The sequence below is a fragment of the Rattus rattus genome, chromosome 16 (assembly GCF_011064425.1).
Source record: "Rattus rattus isolate New Zealand chromosome 16, Rrattus_CSIRO_v1, whole genome shotgun sequence".
Lineage (NCBI taxonomy): Eukaryota > Metazoa > Chordata > Mammalia > Rodentia > Muridae > Rattus > Rattus rattus.
The window spans coordinates 33,967,859-33,990,535 of record NC_046169.1 but is presented as its reverse complement, the minus strand read 5'-3'; the positions used below and the strand labels follow the sequence as shown (position 1 = coordinate 33,990,535).

General features: G+C 49.2%; 1 protein-coding gene across 1 annotated transcript in view; it reads left to right on the top strand.

Annotated features, from left to right (window-relative positions):
* The first annotated feature begins 712 nt into the window (after positions 1–712).
* The window catches only part of Tbx5 (T-box transcription factor 5), a 47,586-nt gene continuing 25,621 nt past the window's right edge, over positions 713–22,677 (top strand). The window contains exons 1-6 of the mRNA XM_032886833.1: positions 713–873; positions 2,528–2,622; positions 4,589–4,708; positions 5,554–5,701; positions 9,271–9,423; positions 17,069–17,160. Coding sequence (XP_032742724.1) covers positions 727–873; positions 2,528–2,622; positions 4,589–4,708; positions 5,554–5,701; positions 9,271–9,423; positions 17,069–17,160 — 755 coding nt within the window. The 5' untranslated portion in view covers positions 713–726. The remainder of the gene's footprint in view (positions 874–2,527; positions 2,623–4,588; positions 4,709–5,553; positions 5,702–9,270; positions 9,424–17,068; positions 17,161–22,677) is intronic.

Genomic DNA, 22,677 nt, shown 5'->3' with positions numbered 1-22,677 from the left:
GCTGCCGGCAGCCAGCGGAGAGCCAGCCACCGACTCACAGGCCTCTCTGATGTCGGTCTACCGCCAGCTCTCCCTGGCTACTTCTTTATTTTCAATTGGTATCGCTTAGGGCTGGGAAGAGGAGAAGACATAATTTTAAAGTCTGTTTCATCTTAAGGCCTATAAGAAATGAGAGGATTACTATCCTTTATTCTCCGGGTATATCTCTTCCAGTCCTTTCTCCCCTGTGTTTTTTATTTTTGCAAGATGCGGGTTATTCTGGGCCTCTTGTCTATTGTGGAAAACAATGTCTCTTAGGGGGTTTCATTAAAAAAAAATTGCTGGCATGGCCTCTTGGATTTGACAAAGACCATTTCTCAAAGGGGCACAGGGTTTTTGTTTTCTGTTTTGTTTTGGGTTTCTACCCGATGGCTTCCAAAAATACCGACGCCTTATCTTTATTGGCTCTTCCAGGAGTTCAGACAAATTTGACAGACAGCTCTCTTATCACCCAGAGCCTGTGCAGGGGAGATGCGGGGGGCCTTGCCACCTCCTCCCTGTCTGAAGCGGGGATTTCGCAAGCGGGGGTGCGTGGTCAGAAAGTTTAACAATAAAAAAGTTTCCGAAGCCTCCTTCAGCTTGGAGTGAAGGGTCAAACAGCTGTCCCCTAAGTCGCTAGACACTCTCCAACTCTCTCTCTTGTCCTCAGAATAGAACCTCGCGCGGGCACAGGAACCCGGGCGCACCATGGCCGACGCAGATGAGGGCTTCGGCCTGGCGCGCACGCCTCTGGAGCCTGATTCCAAAGACAGGTCCTGCGATTCGAAACCAGAGAGTGCGCTGGGGGCTCCCAGCAAGTCTCCATCCTCACCGCAGGCCGCCTTCACCCAGCAGGTAAGGAGAGCCGGCCCAGCTTGTAGACTGAGGCCTGAGCCCGGCTCTTCGCTAGCGGTGCAGGGGGGCAGCAGGGCCAGTTATTTACCCCCACTCCCTGGCTAGTCTCATCCAATCACCCCCAATTCGGCTCTATTTCAATCCACTTTATCGAGGCGTTTATCTTTATGGCCTGTGTATTTTAGAAACCTATTTACATTATTGGAGAGCTCTCAATTATCTGACTATTTGAGGTCAGCTAACAACGGCCCAGATAATTCTCTCCCAGCTGCCCCGGGTATGCCTTATTAAGGGTCGGGTCAGCGGCCGCTTCAGGCCGGCATGAGCGATGGCTTGACCCTCCTTAGATCTTTCTTAGCCTTCGCCTCGGCTCGCCAGTTCTGCGCAGCCCGCCTCGCCCATCACGCTCAGTACCATTTATCTTGCTCCGGGGCCTGGAGGAGCTCCCTGACCCGCCGAGGAGAGCGTACGGGGGGCTGGGACCAAGGCACCCGGAGCACGGAGCTCCAGCGGGCTGGAAGTTGGTCCGGAGTGGAAGGAGGGGCCTCCTTCTGTGATCTGCTATCCGAGCGCCCAGCGCTCTGGGTGCACTGAGGCTAAGTAGGTTTAAAACTAGGTGCCACTGGGCATCGATCGGGAAGGCTTGACCACAGTGATGGATTTGATCTCTAAATCCTTTCCAATAGATGTGTGTGTAATTTTTAACAAAAGCAAAAAGGCTTATGAGTAGCTGAGGGGAAATTTACATTTTTTTAAAAAGGGAAAAACTAGTCCGCCTTTTAGTCGATTGATAATTGTTTCAAAACGAAGATTTGTGTCTGACTGTTTTGGCATTGCTTTTTTTTTTTTTTTAAGAAATAACTTCCGGTTGAAAGGGAAAACATTAAAAGGCTTCAGTGGTGCCCCAAGTCAAAGAAAGGCTGGGCGGTGGTGCCACAAGAGACTGGAAAGATTGTTCATATAGACGCTGAGAAAAAAGATTTAGTTTTCGATCCTTGAGAAGAAAAACATTTTTTAAATTGTAATTTTTCTACATGTGCTGGAATCTTAGCACTTAAGAGGCTGAGGCAGGAGGATTACCAAAAGTTCAGATACCCTTCTGTGTGCTTCCTAGTGAATTCCAGGCCTGTCTGGGCTGCAGAGTAAGACCCTCCAATAATAATAACAACAATTAAACTGAAAATTCTTGCATGTTCGTATTCATACCCAGAGATGATGGAAAGCAGTATATTTGCATAGCTGTGTGTTCTGCTGGCTGAGGGGGGTCAATACAAAAATATCCTAGTGGAGTTTTCTGGATTGACAACCCCCCAACCATATCTCAGCTAAAAATGGACCCAATTTGATGGCCTGGTCCTCTAGAGAGGAGCTCTATGGTGGGAGGTAATTCCTAGGCTTCAGAATGGTGGCAGGGACAACAGGTACTGAGAGCTGAGGCTCTGCTTGCCTAGGGAGCTGTAGGCAGATGCCATAGGTTGTTCAGGAGTTCCCATCACTTGTCAGAGGTCAGAGCCGTCGTTCTTTGAATGCACAGGCTTTGGAGGAGTACTTAGTCTCTGCCTACGGGAGTGCGCGGCGGCGGCGGGGGGGGGGGTGTTGAGAAAGGCTTACCCCCTAAGACCTATCACTGAAAAATCTCTCTCTGTCTGTCAAGGGCATGGAAGGAATCAAGGTGTTTCTTCACGAAAGAGAACTGTGGCTGAAGTTCCACGAAGTGGGCACAGAGATGATCATCACCAAGGCAGGGAGGTGAGCCAGCTCCTGGCATGGAAGGAGGGCGGCCATTGGAGAGAAGGGGGGGGAAAAAAGAAAGAAGAGGCCGGGAGGAAAAAAAATAGAATAGAGACAATATTTAATCAGAGTTCATTCTGGTTAGGAAGTCCTCAGCAGGATGGGGACCTACCCCCAAATGCTTACCTCTGGGTAGGATGTTCCTTCCCGATCTTATAGGAAGATTAAATGCACAGAGAAAGGTAGTAGTGGGGGGACGCAGGGAGAAAAGGTGAAGACAGGGAGACTGGAGAAGGACTGAGTCGTTAGACTTGGACTTGCTCCCTTGCTCCCACCCCTATTCCCACCTTCTCTGACCTTGGAATAGTTCCAGGGTCCCACCCGATGATTGCCAAACCCGGGATTGTTGAATGTCTTCACTACCTCGTTCATTGTTTATAGAGAGCGGGTGAAGTCTTTGAAACCGAGCGGGGAGTTCCTCCGAGCTCTGTACACAGACACGAATAAACACAGCCGACCAACCATCCAACCATCGGCTGGGCCCAAAACTGTTCTTCAAGGCCGGCAGGAGTTTCAGCTAGAGAGGCTAAGGCTAGGCCTGGGGTTGGAGGGTGACAGAACAGTTCAAACTTTCGTGTGCGTTTGTGTGTGGCCGGCCTGGGGAATCTATTCATTTGCCCCAGCGGCCAGCCTGAGCTACTTGGGTCCCCACCATCTAAGAGGCCAGGAGTCTGCCCAGTTCAAGCGTGCGAAGAGACAGGGGCCAGGGCAGTAGGCCCAAGCTGCCGGGTGCGCAAAGGCAAAGGGTGGAGTTGATTTTTCCAGATTCTGCGGGTTCTCCAGCCCAAGCCGCCCTCAATAAACTGACAACGGTGACGTTTATTATTTCTTGAAATTAAACAATGTCGGCTCCCCCGCTCAGCCCGAGGCCCTAGAGAACTAGAAGGCGGTGGGTCTGTTTATATCAGACATCTGAGGTCCCCTTTCCCATCCTGCCCAGGAGGGAAAGTCCCAGCCGGCTGCCTTTTCCCCCTCGCTGGAGCCAAGAGGATTTAACTATAAAAGGCCTGCGCTGTCTCTGGTGCCTCTTGCTGGGGCAGATAAACACGAGGAGGTCCGGGCTCCGGGCCTGCGATGGAGAGGCCTTCTCTCACCTCTTCTCACGCCGCGCCAACCTAGGCCCAACGACTTGTCCCGGTGCACAAATCCAGCCGAATCCCTTTCTTTCTGGAGCGCAGTCGTTGAGGAAAAAATTCTAGTGGGGCCGAGGCATGGGGGAAGCCATTAGGAAACTGAGTTCTGTACCAGTTGTATGCCTTCAGCTTCCTAGTTCTGGCTTCGGCTCTCTCTAAACCTGACTATGAAAGGGTTTGGAATTTCTTTCCTGAGTGCCTGGGAGTTTAAGCTCCCTAGGGAAACCTGCCAAGCTCCGTGGAGAAGTTGCAGACCATTTATGAGTGGCCGCACGCTGGCGATGCGGGGCTGGTCACTAACCCAGAGAACTTGGGAACCGCTCTGGCAGCCACGGTTAACCTGCGCCTCTGAGGGCAGAGGACTAAAGTTAGTAGTATTCAAGGTGATGTGCCCCCAGGGTGTCACCTTGGATGGCGGCCTCAGGCTTGAGTGAGCAAGTGGCTAGCTTCCTATTGAATGAACCTCCTCCTCACCCTGATGCTTGATTATCCAGTTGAAAGCGAGTCTCTTTAAACTTAGAAGCTTCTAGGTAACAATTCCCGGACCCTAACTTTCCTCCGAGGTTCCTGCAGCAGTTGCTGCCGCTGCCTCTCAGCGCCCTTTTCTCCTCCGGGTAACTTCGGAGGAAACCCGGCCTGGATCTCACCGAGGATGGAGTGGGGCCAGTGGTCTTCGTTTTTCTCAGGGAAAATGGCTGAAGATCAGGGACCCGCTCTTCTGAGTAATGGCACGTATTTCCCCCCTTCTTTCTCTCGCGTTCACCCTTCAACTCCTTCTCTCTCGGTCCCAGGCGGATGTTTCCTAGCTACAAAGTGAAGGTGACTGGCCTTAATCCCAAGACGAAGTACATCCTTCTCATGGATATTGTACCCGCAGACGACCACAGATATAAATTTGCTGATAACAAATGGTAGGTACCAGGGTTCCAAAGGGCAGGGAGGGCTGGGAGGAAACTGAGATGCCTATCTCACCCCCAGCAACCGGAACAGAGCATGCAGTGTTGTTGTTGTTGTTGTTGTTGTTGTTATTATTATTATTATTAAAAGCTCAAGGCTTTTGTGCCTACTCTGTTGCATGTAAAAGGACCATAGCCCCTGGCTCCCATTTGATAGACCTAAAAACTGAGGCCATGGGAAATGAGGGAACCCTGTGTACTTCTACACTCACAAGAGCCGCCCTTTCTTAAAAAATTCTTTTTAAAAAAGAATATTTTTTTTAACCAAGTACATGATATATTTCTGGGGGGCATAAAATCATTTACAGTTATTTTTTATGAGTTACCTGCTTTGAACGTGACTTTTTTTTTTTTATGAAACTGCAAAACTGGCCAATGGCTTTACTGGTAAAACAGTCAGTAGAGGAGACTTGTGCCTGGGCTCCGTTGCTCCTCAGTCAGTGGGCAGCGCGCACAGCACAGAGGTTGCAAGAGGCTGGCTCCTTTTGAAAGCATTCGCGCGCGCCTTTCAAGACTTTTGCGTGTGCGCCATTTTCAGATACCACCGATAATGTGTGGGTTGCAATGACTTTGAGGCCCCCACACACTCTCTGGCACTAGGCTGGGGAAGACACGGAAGGTGGGAAAAAGAGCGAGCCAGGCCAGGGGTTTCCATGGATGCGGTGTGGGGTGCTGGGGGGGGGCGGTGGGGATTGCAAATGTCTGAAGGAGACCGGAATGTACCCAGAACATTGCCCCCATAAGCAGTCCTCTACAGGACAGCCAGGAAAGTCCTGCAGCTCTCGTCTCCTACACCTTAGGTCCGTTACTGGTAAAGCCGAGCCTGCTATGCCGGGTCGCCTTTATGTGCATCCAGACTCCCCAGCAACCGGAGCCCACTGGATGCGACAACTTGTCTCCTTCCAGAAACTCAAGCTCACCAACAACCACCTGGACCCATTCGGACACGTGAGTATTCTGCCTTCCACCATTGTGTGAGACGACCCCCTCCATTTCCTTACCTCTCTCCAGGTCTTTATCTTCTGCATGCCCTTCTGCTTCCCCCACAACCCTAGGGCTCTCTCTCCAGAATCCAATTTACTTAGCCCCAAGCAGTTCCCCAATTAGTAGGGACCCACTCCCTTGGGCTGTGTTTGCCAGTTCTTTATTATTCTAATTGGGACTTTATCCCAGCTCACCTTTTTGCTCCTGGCTTGCCTCTCTGTCACTCTGTACCTGGCCTTCTTTTCCCTCCTAGCCATTTCTTGCTCTCCACGTTTCTCAGAGCTAGAGGACACTTTCTCCTCTGCCCATCCTGTGGTCTAACCCAGGATCTGTTTTTTCCTTTTCTCTGGGTGGCTGGAGATGGGGCTCCAGGACTCCCCTTCTTTTAAAGCCCCACCTTTTAAAGCTTTATAATTGAACTTTCCTCAGTAAGGAGCGCTCGGGTCTCATCTTTTACAGGTGGCAAGTGACCTCTGGTTACATTGCCCCCTTGAAGCTCAGTGCTTTCTGATTTTATCTAACTCTGCAGTCTCCCTCTCCCTTCATGCTTAGAGAGGGTGAACCTAGACCAGAATCCTAAAACCTGGCATCCCTTTGGCTCTAGGAGAGGGGTCCTGTGAATCCCACAGACTATGTGAGGGTACAGTGAGCATGTGCTTCTCCTCTCCCGGCTGTGTATTGTTCAGTGTGCTTTCAATCTGGTTTCATACCTCTTTCCCCAAAGAACAACAAAACACGGGCTTTTGGAGAAATACCCCCAAACGCTAGGTTACTTTGGGTTTTCGAATTCTCCATTTAGAACCCTTTGTTAGATGTCCATGGTCATCCTTGGACATCTGATACTCAAAGGGAAGTCTGGGGGCGGGGAGAGGTTAGAGGATATGCCCAAGTTCATACAGTTTGCTTGGGGATAGGAATTTCACGGGGGGCAAACACTCTCCAGTTTAGGGAAAGGAGGATCTGGCTAGGTTAGACTTGGAAATAAGTTCAAATGAGAAATCTGCTCTTTCTAGGTGATGGTGACAGAGGACAACTGGGACCTGGGGAAGGAAGAGGGTTTCAGGATGGTCCACCGAGGGGTTCTCCATGTAGGAAAAGGAGAAGGCTGGGTTGTTGGTGGAAAGTTCTATCCTGAGCACTTCTTAATGGATCCCTGAATTCATAGTGATCCCAGCCAGAAATGTCCTGAGGCTCTTCTGGTACAGGAGTGGGAGACTTGGGGTATTGCTGTATAGGTTCAAGGTCCTGGGAGGCCCTCCCTGTCTGTTTCCTTCCTCTGGTCCCCTCCTCATGAGTTCTGGGACCTTTGAGTAGGGGCTTCCATGTAATCTCCAGCCGGCAACTGAGTGCCTCACAGCCTCGTTTCAGCTTCAAGCTGCACCTCTGTTTTTCTGAAAGTACTTTTTTGGGGGTCACTCTGGGGTAGACTTCCAGGAGAGGTCCTTGGCCCTATCAACAGATACGAGCCACTTAGCTGTCCCCTCCCCCCCTTCCTGAGTTTCCTCTCAGCAACTCACGGACAAAGAGTGAAGTACTCTACCCCCGACTTTGAATCTAGAGTCACCCTGATGGAATTAGGGGCCATTAGATCACCCTCATTCTGAAGTCTTCGCACTGTCCCCAGCTGTCAAAGCAATTTGCTTAAGCCCAGAGGACAGCTCTGCTGGCCCAGGGGCTGTGGCAGTCAAGCTGGGGGCCCCAGTGCGTCTTTCTGTCGCCAAACCGCTGGTTAGTCAGCATCATTATTATAAGCCTGGGAGGTGGGATGGTGTGTGTGTGTGTGTGTGTGTGTGTGTGTGTCTGTGTGTCTGTGTGTCTGTGTGCCTGTGTCTGTGTGTCTGTGTGTCTGTCTCTCTGTTTCTGTTTCTGTCTCTCTGTGTGTGTCTGTCTGTGTCTGTGTGTCTGTGTCTGTCTCTCTGTCTCTCTGTCTCTGTCTGTCTGTCTCTGTCTCTCTCTCTCTCTGTGTGTATGTGTGTGTGTCTGTGTGTCTGTGTCTGTCTCTCTCTGTCTCTCTGTCTCTCTGTCTCTGTCTCTCTCTCTCTCTGTCTCTCTCTCTCTGTCTGTGTATGTCTGTGTGTCTGTGTGTGTGTGTCTGTGTCTGTGTGTGTGTGTGTCTGTGTGTCTGTGTCTCTGTTTCTGTCTCTGTCTCTGTGTGTGTCTGTGTGTCTGTGTCTGTGTGTCTGTGTCTGTCTCTCTGTCTCTCTGTCTCTGTCTGTCTCTGTCTCTGTGTGTGTGTGTGTGTGTGTGTGTGTGTGTGTGTGTGTGTGTAATTACAGCTGGACACCCCCAGGCAGGAACTAAGGGGTCGAATCTTGCACTTTGAGGGCCTTGCTTAAGAGTTGGGCCAGGGATTCTGCAAGCCAGGGTCAGCAATGCAAACAATCAGTGACAGGGAGCCAAATCCTGCTACCACTAGGGCTCAGGATCCTGTGGGAAAAGCAGGGCTGGGGAATGGGTAAATGTGGCCTTTTGCATTAGAGAGTTTTGAGTGATTTTTAACAGTCACCCCAGCATCAAAATATGGGCATCATCTGGACAACAAACCCAGTTTTATTACTATGAATGAATGTGCAGGAGACCTGCCTCCTTGCTCCCCCTCCTTCCTCTCCTCAGTCTTATAATAATAATAATAATAATAATAATAATAATAATAATAATAATAATGTGGTTGTAGCAATAACCAGCAGCAGCTGGAGTAAGTCCTACTCCGGAGTATCTCAAGTAGGGGGAAGAACACAGCCATTTTCTTCCCAGTAGATGCAGAGAACCATTTCTGAGTCCTAAACATTGGCACTCATTGAAAGGAAACTTCTAGATCAGCCTGTCCCTGCCTCAGTGGGGGCTCTCCCCTCACCCCACAGTCTCAGGAACACAGACCCAACTCTCCTATACCAATATGTCTCCCCCTCCCACAACTCCTTTTTATGTTTCAAAACAAGGGACCCAGGTTTGAGTTCTATTAAGAGCCACCACGACTCAGAAAACTGAAACTGCTATGAGCATTTGGCAGGGTCCCCCTTGGCCTTCCTCAGAAAATGTTTGAGGAGGAGATGTGCCATGACTGTTTGTATATATGCACATATGTTCTTCCGGTCCCTCGCTACCACACACTGCTGTCCAGTTTTCCCAGCCCCCCCTCCCGCCACCGCCGGTCCCTACCTCCAGACTTGCCAGGCTCCCTTTGGGGGCGGGAAGTGCCCTTATACACAGAGTTAATTTATTAAGCAAACTTTATTAAGAATTCTGATTTACTGCCCTGTGTGCTTTGGGTAGGTTCCTGGAATATTACCTTGACTTTCTAATGTGGAAATTGTCATTTTTGAAATGTTTCTTTTAAATGAAATCACTGGCCCTTTTTCAAAACAGAAGAAAAAAAAAGGACTTTTTTTTTCTTTCTTTCCGAGAGCCCATATAATAAAGCTAATTGGCAGTGTAGATGGGGGAGGAGCGAGAACCTAGCTGGAAACAAAGGAAGTTTTGATTGTTTTTTTTTCTTCTTCTTTTGACAATCTCATTTTCTCTGTTATTTTTAGATTATCCTGAACTCCATGCACAAATACCAGCCCCGATTACACATCGTGAAAGCAGACGAAAATAATGGGTTTGGTTCAAAGAATACTGCGTTTTGCACCCACGTCTTTCCGGAGACGGCTTTTATCGCTGTGACTTCGTACCAGAATCACAAGGTAAGCCTGAGAGTCTCTCTGCCCGCCTGCACCACGGGCCGCCTGCTGCTTTACATGAGCGCATGCGCTGTGTCCTTACCCGAGTGCAGCCCTTTATGGCCGAGGCTGGGTCCACAGTCCCACAGCCTCAGCTGCTATTGTCCTCCAGGGGGCTGGGCAGGGGCCAGGTTGGAGCTTTTTTGCATTATATTCGTGATGGGGAAGGATCTCTCTCACCTATCCTTTCTAGTTAGAACCAGAACTAGTCATCCACTTACACGCAGGAGAGTCTACAGAAAGGAGTGGGGGTGGGGAGGTGACAATTGTGCTGGGATGTGTGGCTGGTTCTACCTTTCGTGAGGACTGCGTTTTCTGTTGAGAACGGGAGCATGGTCTTTAGAGGCACCTCAAGTGGCAACGGGGCAGGTAGCAGAGCCCAGGATAATTGGGGGCGGGAGAACCCACGTGAGCGCCCCACGTGAGCTCAGTGGAGCTTGTCCCCTCCCCCTTCATCTGAGTGAAGTTAGCTGTAAAGTTTCTAAGGCTGACATGGGAGGCCAGTGAAGGGCCACAGGCAGGTTTCCTTCTGAGTCATCCGGTGGAAGCCATCCTGGTGCTGGCTGGGTGGTAGACAATACCTCCACTGGTCCTCGTTAGAACCAACTGTGGGTAGTCCCTGATGTCAGACCGAAGGTGACTGAAGTGTGATGGATGATCCCTTCCAGATCTAGGGAGAGCTTCCTTCTTTGGCTCCGAAGAAACCCCTGCCCCCTCCCAAACACGATTACTTTTTTTTTTTTTTTTTTTTAAAGGGAAGGAACAGTGCTGACCCCAGTAAGGGCAAAATGGCGAGGTCAGTTGCTGTGATTTAGGGAAACTATATGTCACACGCGCCATGATATTGGCTTCCTCGCCGGCTCTGCAAATCCTTGTTTAGCTGTGGCCTTAAAGGATCCCAGAGCAGACACAAGAGCCACAAATATCTCGTCCACCTCCCCCTCAGGCAAGCCTAGGTTCACAGAGGATGTGTGTGGTGATGGTGGCGGCGGCGGCGCGGCGGCGGTGTGTGTATATGTGTACATATAAAATGACTTGGCATGTTCTGAGTTTTGTGTCATAGCAATATCATAACACACGCACATGCGGGACAGCAGACATCCACTGTCCCTGTCCCTCCTGTCCTCCTCGCTTTTCGCTTTATACAGTATGCACTTACTGCTTGTTGTTTTTTGGGCATGCTTGGGTTGGAACTTATAGCTTGGAATACCGCTAAGAATACATCCTGCCTCTGAGCTGCATTTCTGGTCCCCTTTGACGACTGACTGCTCTATCATGTGGGACATACGGACATACCTCCAACACTGCCATAGTTCTGTGTGTATGTGGACTGTGTGTCAGGGGAGGGGATCATACATTATGTTAGAGTGTGCTTGTTGAGTTTAGACGACAACTCATGGGAGCTGGTTCTTTCTATTTTTGGGGGGGACTCTGGGAATTGAACTCGGGTCCTCAGGCTTATCTGCTGAGCCATGTATGAGTTTTCAGCACAGTCTAAGGGTCTATGGGTCTAAACTGTCACAGGCCTGTCAGTGTGGGTCTCCAGCCACACATGTTTGTTTGATGAGTCCATTGAAGCCCCACAGGAATTACTTTCAGTATTAGTTGGGTCTGGGACTGTAGTCAAAGTGCCTTTTTAGGCAAGTGGGCGGATTTTGTACGTGCACTACGGGAGATGAGTTTCTGCTGCTCCATATTCCACAGGATCTCTCTTATTTCTTACCTGTCAAGCCCCCAGAGTCATTAATTTTCTGTGGGAAGAGCCCTAAAGAGATACATTTCCCAGTCAAGATCAAGACCCTTGAAAACATTCCTCAAGTGGATGTAGGACCTGTGCCTTAGATAAGTGGGCCATGGTCTCTTATGATTTGTGGACAGCGTCTCTCCCTTTATTGTCCCAGTCGGAGCCGGTATTGAGTCAGCTGAGGGCATAGATAAGCCTGCTGAGATGATAACATCATTTGGATTAAGGGCTGGACACCACTGGGGGACTTGTGCTCAGATTCAGAGGCAGGATGTAACTCAGTTTCCCATCTGTAAAATGGAAATCACAATAACATCATGAGGTCCTTGGGGATTTCATGGGGTCCTTGCTAGGATTACCCCCAGATAATCCCCAGAACCGTCCTAGACGGCAGGGCAATGGCCTGGATCTAGCCACGGGTCAGTTTGCTCTCAGGTCAGCTCTGTTCAGAACTGTGGTGTTTTTGGAAAACTCTTAGCCTGTTCAGCACCACTCCTTGAGTGTATTGAAATCCTCACGGCCGGCACTTTAAAGTTAGGTCTTCTTACTGCCGTTGAAAAATCACCAGGAATACTGGTCTTTGTGTTTCCTCCCCCTGGTTCCTTGTCAATCAAGAGGGAACTTGTTTTGTCTTGGATGAATGAGTTTGGGGGAAATATCCCGGGTGAGTGCACAGGCGGCCATACCTGGGGAATGCAAGCCCCTGTTTGGGAAGGGTTTCACAGAGCTCACTGCACTCAGGGTGCATTCTGCACGGAGCCAGGTGCCAGGTAGGGTGCATAGGTGGCAGTGTTCCTTTCTCAGACGATAAGGCACGTGACCTTCCAACACAGGACCCTTAACGATGAGCTGTATTTCCTCAGCCCAGCTGTGACCCGTAAGCTGGATTTGGGAGTTATTTCCCCAGATGTTTGACAGCCTGGAGGCGGGCGGGCAGGGTGTGGGGGGAGATATTTAAAAACTCGAATCTTCCCCAGCTCCGACGTTCACTCGGGAAACGCGTCTTTGTTCGGTTTTACAGCAGTTGTCAGCACACTGCCTAGAAATATGTAGGTGTTAAACACAAGTCACTGGGGCATTTCATTTCCCGGTCCTTACTACAATGGCCGTGTATGCAAGCGTTCTTGTCCCTCAACGTTAACTGACTTTTCCAGCCCAAGGATCTCTGTGCAGCTTAAGTCCTTGTGTAGGGAGTCCATATTTATGAGGTACAAGTTCTCTGGTTGGGACCAGGAAATGAAGCCCCAAATGGAGAGACATAATTAAGGTTTTTGGCCCTCACGAGTTGTTTTTTTTTCCCCCACGAAAGCAAGAATTTGCAACAATTATTTTCATTAATTTTTACAACCGCTGTCTCACCAGTTGGAGCTGGCATTTATATTTGCCTTCCCCACCCCCCTCCAAAAACCCCACTCTCTCCCTTCTCCGGATATCCGGTTTTATGCTGATTTTGGAAGGGAGTGCATTTGTATGGTAAATAGTAGGTTTCCCTAGAGGTTTTTCTGGTAGGCGTAGGCTTCCAGGTGTGCAGATTTGGGGGTTCATAAGCTGGCATGAAGCCTATAGAGTGTGTGTGTGTGTGTGTGTGTGTGTGTGTTATAAAGTGGTTTATAGTGTAAGAGGCTCTGTGCAAAATAAAGTGTGTTTTAGCAGCAGATGAGTCTGTTTAGAAGGATTTCTCAAGGATGATTCTGGTGTGTGTGTGTGTGTGTGTGTGTGTGTGTGCCTGTTGTGTGTGTACGTATGTGTATGTATCTGTGTGTCTGTGTGGTGTGTGTGCATGTATGTGTGTGTGAATGTATGTGTATGTGTGACTGTGGTGTGTGTACGTGAGTGGAGCATGTATATACACACCTATGTATATATGTGTACATATGCGTGTGTACATGTGCATGTGTGCATGCATGCCTGTGGTGTGTATATGTATGTATATGTGTCTATGTGGTGTGTGTGGAGCATGTGTGTGTATACATATGTATGTATGTGTACATATATGTGTGTGTGTGTGTACATGTGCATGTGTGCATGCATGCCTGTGGTGTGTATATGTATGTATATGTGCCTATGTGGTGTGTGTAGAGCATGTGTGTGTATACATATGTATGTATGTGTACATATATGTGTGTGTGTGCATGCATGCCTGTAGTGTGTATACATATGTGTCTGTGTGGTGTGTTCATGTGTGTGTGTATGTATACAAATTTACATGCCTGTGTGTGTATGCCTGTGTGAGGTGTGTATGTGTGTGTAGTTTCATACGATGCCCACAGGTAGAGGTCAGAGGACAACTTGAGGGAGCCCGTTCTCTCCTTCTCTCCTGTTGGTCTTGGAGTTGGAGCTCTGGTGTCCAGGCTTCATGGCAAACACCATGCCCAGCTGTGCCATCTCACTGACTCCACCTTAGCTTTGAGACAGGGCCTCACCAAACCTAGAGCTCACCAATTGGCTAGACTGGCCGGTCAGTGAGTTCCTGGGGATCCTCCTGTCACTGGACTCCCAGAGCAGTGGGATCTGAACCCAGATCTTCATGCCTGTGTTAGGGGCACCTTATGCCCCTGACCCATCACCCCAGCCCTCCACAGAAATACTTTACACTTAGAACCCAGAGGGGTCTATGCGATCCCTGAACGAAGTAAGGTGGGCGTGACCTAGATCCCAGCCCTGGAGTAGTGTGTGAGAAGTCTTGGATTCTGTTTCCAGCACTGCCTGAAAGGAGACATATTTAAAATCAATGTTTGAGTGTATATCTATAACTAACTTATTTTTTTAATTCTGTGCAATGAGGTTTTTTTCTCTTTGTTTCATTTTTTGAGACCAAGTCTCAGTAAGGGACCTCAGTCTCATGATCCTGCCCCCTCAGGAACATGGTGGGATTACAGGTGTGACCCGCCATACACCTGTTTGCCATTGTGGTTTTGTATTGATTAAGGAATGCTGAACTCATGAGTGACCTCAAGTGACACAGAGACAATCCGTGTGAGGGGGGAAAAACTTGTATGTATGGCGTACATATATGTGTGTGTGCATGCATGCCTGTAGTGTGTACACGTATGTGTCTGTGTGGTGTGTCCACATGTGTGTGTGTTTTGCCTGCTTGTATGTCTGGGCGTATGTGTTTGCCTGGTGCCCATAAGGTTCGGAGTAACACATCAGATCCTCTGGGACAGGAGTTACGGACAATCATGAGTCACCTTGTGGATGCTGGGAACAGAACCTGGGCCCTCTGGAAGAGCAGCCAGAGCCTGTAATTGCTGAGCCATTTTTTTTTTCCAGTCTAGTAAGAAGCTCTTTTTTTTTCCCCCAGACAAAATAAAGCCCATGTTTTTCACTTTTTCTTGGACCAATTTTGGGTCCCAAGTTTTTAAAAGGACAGTGATGTTCTGGACTGAGCCCTGGATTTACAGTCTCAGTTGTCTTCAGCATTGCAAGGACTGGTAGGGGGGTCAGCTTCAGTGGCTGGGATGGGGGAGGGGATGAGGGACAGAGGACTTGTTCCATCCTGTCTAAATGATCTGGTTGTTATTATCATTATTATTATTATTATTATTATTATTATTATTATTATTATTATTTTGTTTGTCTATAATAGGCTGTCATGCAGCCTTGACTGGCTTTCAGCTCAGTATACAGCCAATGACCTTGAACTTTTTAATCCTTCTGCCTCTACTACCCGAGTTCTGGGATCACAGGTGCCTGCCATTATGTGCATTTATGCTTCTGCAATTGAACCCAGGCTCTCTGTCAACTGAGCTGCACACCCAGTCCAATTTACTACTACTACTACTGCTACTGCTACTGATACTGCTACTGCTACTGCTACTGCTACTGCTACCACTACTACTACTACTATTGCTGCTGCTGCTTCTACTATGACTACTGCATATGGCTGCAGGTGCCCACAGAGGCCAAAAGGGGATACTGGATCTCTGGGACTAAAGTTATGGGTAGCTGTGAGGGGCTGGGAACCAAACTCAGGTCCCTGCAAGAGCAGTATGTGCTCTTAACACCTGGCCACCTGTTTATTATTATTATTATTATTATTTATTTATTATTATTATTATTGTTGTTGTTGTTGTTATTGCTATTATTATTGTGTGTGTGCGCGTGTGCTGGGTATGGCATGTGCCAGGGCAGAGGCTATCTTGTGGGAGTCAGTTCTCTCCTCCCACCTATGTGGGTCCTGGGGATTGAAGTTGGCTTATCAGGTTTGGAGGCAAAGTTCTTTTTCAAAAGTGGGTGCACTGAACTCTCTGGTTTACCATGAGGGAGTTTTAGCCCAGGACTAGCTTGTTCTAGAACCTTCTCTAGCGGTACTGACTTTCTCTTTCCAACCACGAGGCGGGGTCAGAACTTCCTGTGGAGGCCAAGAGAGTTTGTCGTCTTTTATTGAATACCAAGTGACGCTGGCACACTTGGATTCTCCTTTGTCATATAGAGTCGCAAACAATACTTATGGGTAAAATAATTTTGAGTAAAAGGGGAGTTGATTTAAATAAGACACCTAGCTGGGCATGGGGCCTCACACCTGTAACCCCAGCAGTTAGAATCAGTTAGAATCACCTTCAGCTAGGGGCCAGCCTGGGCTACACAGTGAGATCCTGCCTCAGAAAAACAAAAGCGGGGACAGGGCTGTCTTAGCAGAGGTTCAGAGTTTGGGTCACTAGCACCCACATAAATGTTGAGCTTGCATGGCCGTGGTGGGGGGAGCGCCCTCTAATCACATCCCTCTGGAGGTGGAGACTCAGAGAAGTTAGGCTAATTGAATCTTCAGGCTCATGGAAGAGATCCTGTCACAGCATGTCAGGTGGAGAGAGACCCAGGAAGACACCTAGTGTCAACTTTGGGCCTCCACAAGCATGCCCCTAAACATATGAGCACGCATGCACACGGGATAGCATACATAAACATATATACACCTAAGGCAAAAAGAAACAGACGTCGAGTAAAGTCAAGCAGCCTTCAGATCCTCTTAGATGAGGCAGAGGCTCTGAAGGGAAAGCCTGGACTGTTGACAGCAGTTGTGACACGCTGGTGCCTGTCATGTGATTCTTCACGTGACAGCTCAGCTCACGCACAACCTTTAGGAAACAACACTTCTAGCAAATTCCACACGGATGCAGCCCACCACCTGGGTCCGCTATTACGTTCACTCTAATATAATATGTGTTGACGGCTTAAATTAGAGTGCTGGGCCTTGAACCAAAATACGGAGAAACACATAGTTCCGCCGCAGGGCTGGGACACAGAGTTTGGAGACAGAATTCCCACCTCCTTGCCTAGGAAACCACAGAGGTTCGGAGAAACGGAGCGGTGACCATCTGTGGGAGCCTCAGATGTTGGCGTTTATTGGGCTGTTTTATACACACCTGGACCAGTCAGTGCTGTCTGCAAACGGTGAAATGGGGCACGGCCGGACCTTTGAAAGCTTCGATCAAGATGTGTTTTCTGCTATCGGGAGATTACCACATTGTGCGGGATGTGTGGTCGCTATGTCAACACTCACGGCTTCCTACGGAAGAGGGGCCAAATGTTGAGGCTTCCATTTTCTTTGAAATGCAAAATGCCTAACACACACATGTGCACATTAGTGCGTGTGTGTGTGCACGCGCTCACACACACAGATGATGATAGTGTAGAATATGACTCCAACTAACAAGTAAACAAAATCCAGATTTCCCCTTCCTTTCAACAACGGTCTGATCTAAGGCAATTCCAAAGCCTCGGCTGCAGTGGTGTGCCCCATCATTGTGATGACTGCGCCGCGTCCCCTGGGTTGTCCGGGGGTCTCTTTCCCATGACTCTTGTCCCAAGGCCCTCCTTTTGATAATCAAGTGTGAACCAACTTGCTCTCCTTCGTCCTCTCAGATCACACAGCTGAAAATCGAGAACAACCCCTTCGCCAAAGGCTTTCGGGGCAGTGACGACTTGGAGCTACACAGGATGTCTCGGATGCAAAGGTGAGAAATCGGGGTACAATGCACCCCACAAGTCCCCCCACCAATATCCCTGACATCCAATAGAGAAAGAGATCTCTCATTCCCATCTCGGCCTCTCATCTCTGCACCTGTCTGTCTGTCTGTCTGTCTCTCACTCTTTGTGTGTGTGCGTAGATCAAGGGTCAACACAGGTACCTCCCTCAATCACTTCTCCACCTTATTTTTGAGACAGAGTCTCTCCCTGAACCTGGGCTCTCTGATTCAGCCAGGCCGGCCATTGAGCTGCAGGGATCCTCCTGTGTCCACCTCCCCACAACTAGTATTGCAAGGGAGTCTCACCATGCTGGATTCGCCACAGGTTCTGGGGACTTGAACTCACTTCTTCATGCACACGCAGCTGGCGTTTTGTGGAATGAGCCATCTTCCTAGCCTCCAGCCCCTCCTTTCATAACCCTTAGGATCTGGAAGGATGCTTTCAGGCAGCCTGCAGTGTGAATGCCTGGGTGGGAGTCCGTGGAACCTAGCCTGCCAGGGACCTCCTCTTCCTCTATCGTGTCCCATCACCCCCTCCTCCTCCTGAGCCCTTCCCCCTTCTCCTTCCCATCCATCTCAGCCGATGAAGGCTGTTCTTTCGGCAACAGCTCTCCATAAATGAGAGAGAAGTTAACAACTCCATTTCCTGGGGGTGTGGGGGGGGTGAAACACAGACCAACTTGACACCAGGTGGTGTCCACGGCACCCTGGGGGTGGGAGTGGGAGTGCGGGTTGGGAGCCTGTGCTAAAAGTCATTTTCTAGTTTTACATATCCTGTGGTTGCAGCCGCTGATTTGACAAATAAAGGGGGGCAGGGGCTGGAAGAAACTTATGTGCGCTCGAGAGACTTGGGTCTGACTGAGAGGACTGAGCAAGCACAGCCAGGTTGTCAGTTGCTCTCTCAACTCCAAGTTAGAAACCACATCTCAATTCCCTTGGCCAAACGTGTGTGTGTGCACACACACCCAGAGGTATATATATACACACACACAGGTATACACACACAAAGTATACACACACAGAGGTACCCACACATACACACAGACACACACACAGAGGTACCTATACATACATATAGGTACACACACAGGCACACAGATACACACACAGTCAGACATGCACACAGGCACACACACAGAGGTATATACATACACACACAGGTATACACACACACAAGGTATACACACACAGAGGTACCCACACATACACACAGGCACATACACACAAGTATACACACACAGAGGTATACACACACAGGTATACACACACACAGGTATACACACACAGGTATACACACACAGAGGTATACACACACAGGTATACGCACACAGGTATACACACAGGTATACACACACAGAGGTATACACACAGGTATACACACACAGGTATACACACACAGGTATACACACACAGAGGTACACATACACACAGGCACACACACAGGCACACAGATACACACACAGGCAGACATGCACACAGGCGCACACAGGCACACACACATACACACAAGAACACACGTAGGCACACAGGTAAACACACATGCACACAGATACACACATATACACATGAACACACAGAGGCACATACACACACGGAAACACCTGCTCTCTCTTTCTCTCTCTCTCTCTCTCTCTGTCTCTCTCTCTGTCTCTCTCTCTCTCTCTCTCTCTCTCTCTCTCTCTCTCTCTCTCTCTCTCTCTCTCTCTCTCTGTGTGTGTGTGTCTCTCCTCTCTCTGTCTCTCTCTGTCTCTCTCTGTCTCTCTGTCTCTGTCTGTCTGTCTGTCTGTCTCTGTCTCTGTCTCTGTCTCTCTCTCTCTGTTTTACTGTGTGTCTCTCTTTTCCCTCTCTCTGGGTTTAATGATTCAAAATAAAATGAAATCATTAATGATGCTCTGGAAGACAGGAAAAGAGAGGGTCATTAGATACAGGATACAGCCCTCCAAGAAGGGTAAGAGACCAAATAAGAAGGAGGATGGAAGCCCATGGTCTTGGGGTCTAAACACGGTGCTCAGAACTGTTGTGTTGTGAAATTAACTTAATTAAAAATGTTATTTTGTTTGCATGGCTATTTGGCCTGCACATAAGTCTGCGTGCACACTGTGTACATTCAGTGCCACAGAGGCCAGAAGAGGCCATCAGATCCCCAGGAACTGGAGTTATAAATGGTTGTGAGCCAACATGTTGGTGTTCTCAATCTAGTCCAGGTCCTCTGCAAAGAGCAATGGATGTTTTCCACTGCTGGGTTATCTCTCCAGCCCCAGGACTTTTTAAACTCAGTATTTTCAAAATGCATCTTGAAATTGACAGTCCCTGCAGTTCTAGGGACAGAGGAGTCAGTGCCGACAAAAATCCCGTCGAAGCAGAGATGGTACAACCCTTTGGGGTCCCCCGAGAGCCAAGTTCAGAGTCACATTCCACACCGATGGTGACTTCGCTGTAGAGATAGCCACAGCCATTGCTGAAGCCGTGTCTGAGAAGGTGAAGGTCTAAACTGGGCTACCTTGTAAAGCACGGGTCACCAGAGGGTCTAGCATCTCCTACCAATTCCATCTTCCTACAGGGGCATGGTGGATTGAAAAGGTCAGGAGGCACCCCCCTCTCCAGCTTCACCAGGTCTACAGAGTGTATCTCTTTCTGTGCTAAGAACTCAGGGTCTCGCACATGATAAAGCTCAGTTCTACTGCAAGCTCCCCTTCTGGCCAGGTTCTTCTCATTGGGTCCTCCTTGACAGCGGGAGCTTCTTGGCTTATACTGAACGCAGTCCCCTTCTCCTTTGGAGTCTTCTCCAGACAGTCCCACTGAGACGCTTGGAAACCATGAACACACAAGATCTCACTGCACACTTGGGGACTCTCCAGATTCTTATCACTGTGGAGGGAGGTCCAGACCTCTTACCATGACAGGCAATACCCTTCCATTCAGGCTCTGCTCCCCACTGTCTCTGTCTGCTCTGAATCTGTTTGCCTTTTCTTGTTTGTAGCCCTGGGACCCTGGGACCTGTGCTCAGTTTGTGTCTGACGCTTCCCCTCCCTCCCTTGGCCAGCTCTCAACATCAGTGGGTTTCTCATGACCCTTCCTTCCTTTAAGGATCTTCCCCTGCTGGACCTACTCTTTGGAAGCTCGTGGGGACAGGTGTCAGACTGTGGGGGAAGGGACAGACATCACAACTCTTATTCCTGTTGACTGGGTCTCTGTCTGTCCAGCTGTCAAATGGAAAAGGAGGAAAGAGAGGGTGCAGGGGGAGAAAAAGAGAGGTCGAGAAGAGAAAGGTAGGAGTAAGGAGGGAAAGGAAGGGGCTGGTCACCACTGGGTTGGAGCCAGTCTCTCAGTTAAGAGTCACAGGTCTTTGTGGCCACATGAGGACTTTTGCTGGGAAACTGAGAGAAGGCTAGACCTTCTGGGGGATTAGGAACTATGATGGAGGAAGCAAAATGGTTGAAGTGACAGTTTCAAGGTCAATCAAAGCCGGGGTTATCCTTGGCCCTGTGTCAGTCACAGTGAGGCTCTGGGAAAGTGAGTTAACCTTCCAGAGACTCGATGTTCCCTCCAGTGAAATGGGCACAAGTAAGTGTAGTCTACATGTTTTAAGGGTCTTGCCAAAATTACTTGAGAAAAATGCAGGCAAGGAATCTGGATCCTAGTCTATTCTCAGGACACTTTCCCTGATCCAGGGGAAATCTCCTTGGCACTGTCAGTTCTAAGTTTGTTCAGAATTTATTTTGGGCTGTTGTCCCAGCCCCCAGGTCACAGTAGGTAGTGACAAGCAAGGACTGTGGCTCTTGGAGTCAACTGTGATAAAGGGCGGCTCACTGTTAATCTTGTAATTCTGTTTCCTGTCCTCCACACACCCGGTGACAGCTGACTCTAGGAGGAGGAGGAGGGATGAATTCTGGAAGAAGGGAGAGAGAGAGGCAGGGCTACGGAGGGCTGCACAGCTCTTCCACAAAGCTCGCTTCTGGACTGTCTCCCCACGCCGCTTTGCTCCCTCTCCTCTGATTCTGTGTTTGGAAAAACAGGACAGTGACTTAGCTGATCCCCGGTATTCATTTATGGTGTCCTGTTACAGGAGCCATCACCGCTTATATAAATATGGGAGAGTTGGGGAAAAAAAATTAAACCATGTAAACTGCCAGTTTCCAGCTTCTTGTGACAGTGTGCACGTCGCCAAGGTGGCTTAGAAAGGGGCGGGGACTTCAGTAGAAAAACAAAACAGCTTCTCACAGTCAGTGTTCCTCAAGTCCTAAGAAGTGAGCGAGTCTGGGGAGCTGATTTTAGAGGGTGCACGGACTCACCTTAGGTGCTGGTGCTATGATCTCAGAGATGTTATTGGTGCTGGAGAATGAGATTAAGTTAATAGGAGGGGAAGAAAGAAAGGGAAGAGGAGAGAAGGAGAGGAAGGAAGGAAGGAAGAAGGAAGGAAGGAAGGAGGCTAGCAAGGAGGAAGGCTGGTAAATTCCCAGGTGACTGAAGAGAAATGACTGCCACATAGCACTTGGTTGGGCCTCCGGAAAAAGTGATACGGTGGAGACCGTGCGCAGACAGCAGCTATTCTGCGCCTGCGCATGCCAGTTCAGCCTCTAGAAGGGTTGGGACTCCATTACTTCCAGAGACAACCCTATGCCCTGCTTTTCGCTGCGGTTCCTGCCTTGAACTTGGCCTCTGTATCCATGGAATAGTCAGACAGCTTGGGAAGTTCTGGGAATTGAAGAGTCCGCGGCTGGGACGACAGGGGTCAGGGGAGGTTTTATGGAGGGGGTCACAGTAGCTTCCGGAAGGATAGGGGTTGAATGTGTTTTGAGAAGGGAAGCGGTGCGCAGGGTCTTGAAGAGTAAGCTTGAGAGGAGCAGGGGGGTGGGGGTGGGGGAGCAGAGTGACACCGTGAGAACTGCTCCTGGAGCTTGGCTGTTGAGATAGAAGAGACAGCAGGGGGACAGCTTCTAGTCCACCTTCCCCTCCCCCTTCCCCTATTGCAAAAGAGGACACTGAGGTCCATGGACTCTTTCTGGAAAGGTTTTGATCTGTCGTTTTATTCTTCTTCCGCCTTAATTAAATGTAAGGATGAGGCAACATACAGAGGAATTGGGGCTCAAGTATAGACGACAGACACTGAAACTGGGGGAGCCCTGGGTAGTCCTGCGGCTCCCCTAGCTCATGGAATACCTGTCTTGACTTTGAAAGGGAAGATATTTGCGGCTGACCAGGGCCAGTGCTACAGTGAAACGTTTTAAGTCCGTTTTGCGGTATTGCAACAAAAACACCTGGCATTCTCAAAACTCCCTCACCTTAGGGAGGATAAAGTTTATTTCCCATCACAGCCAGTTAAAGACCTCACTTTGGGCCTGTTGCAAGGCGGAACCCCAGGGCATATAGTTCAGGGAAACACATGTAATGTTGCATACTTGCAATGTGAGTCCTAGGTCGGATCTGGGCCGGGTTTGCAGCTGAGGCACGTGACTGAAGGAAGGAAAGGCAGGCTCCCAGGGTGTACACTCACACAGAAAGGCA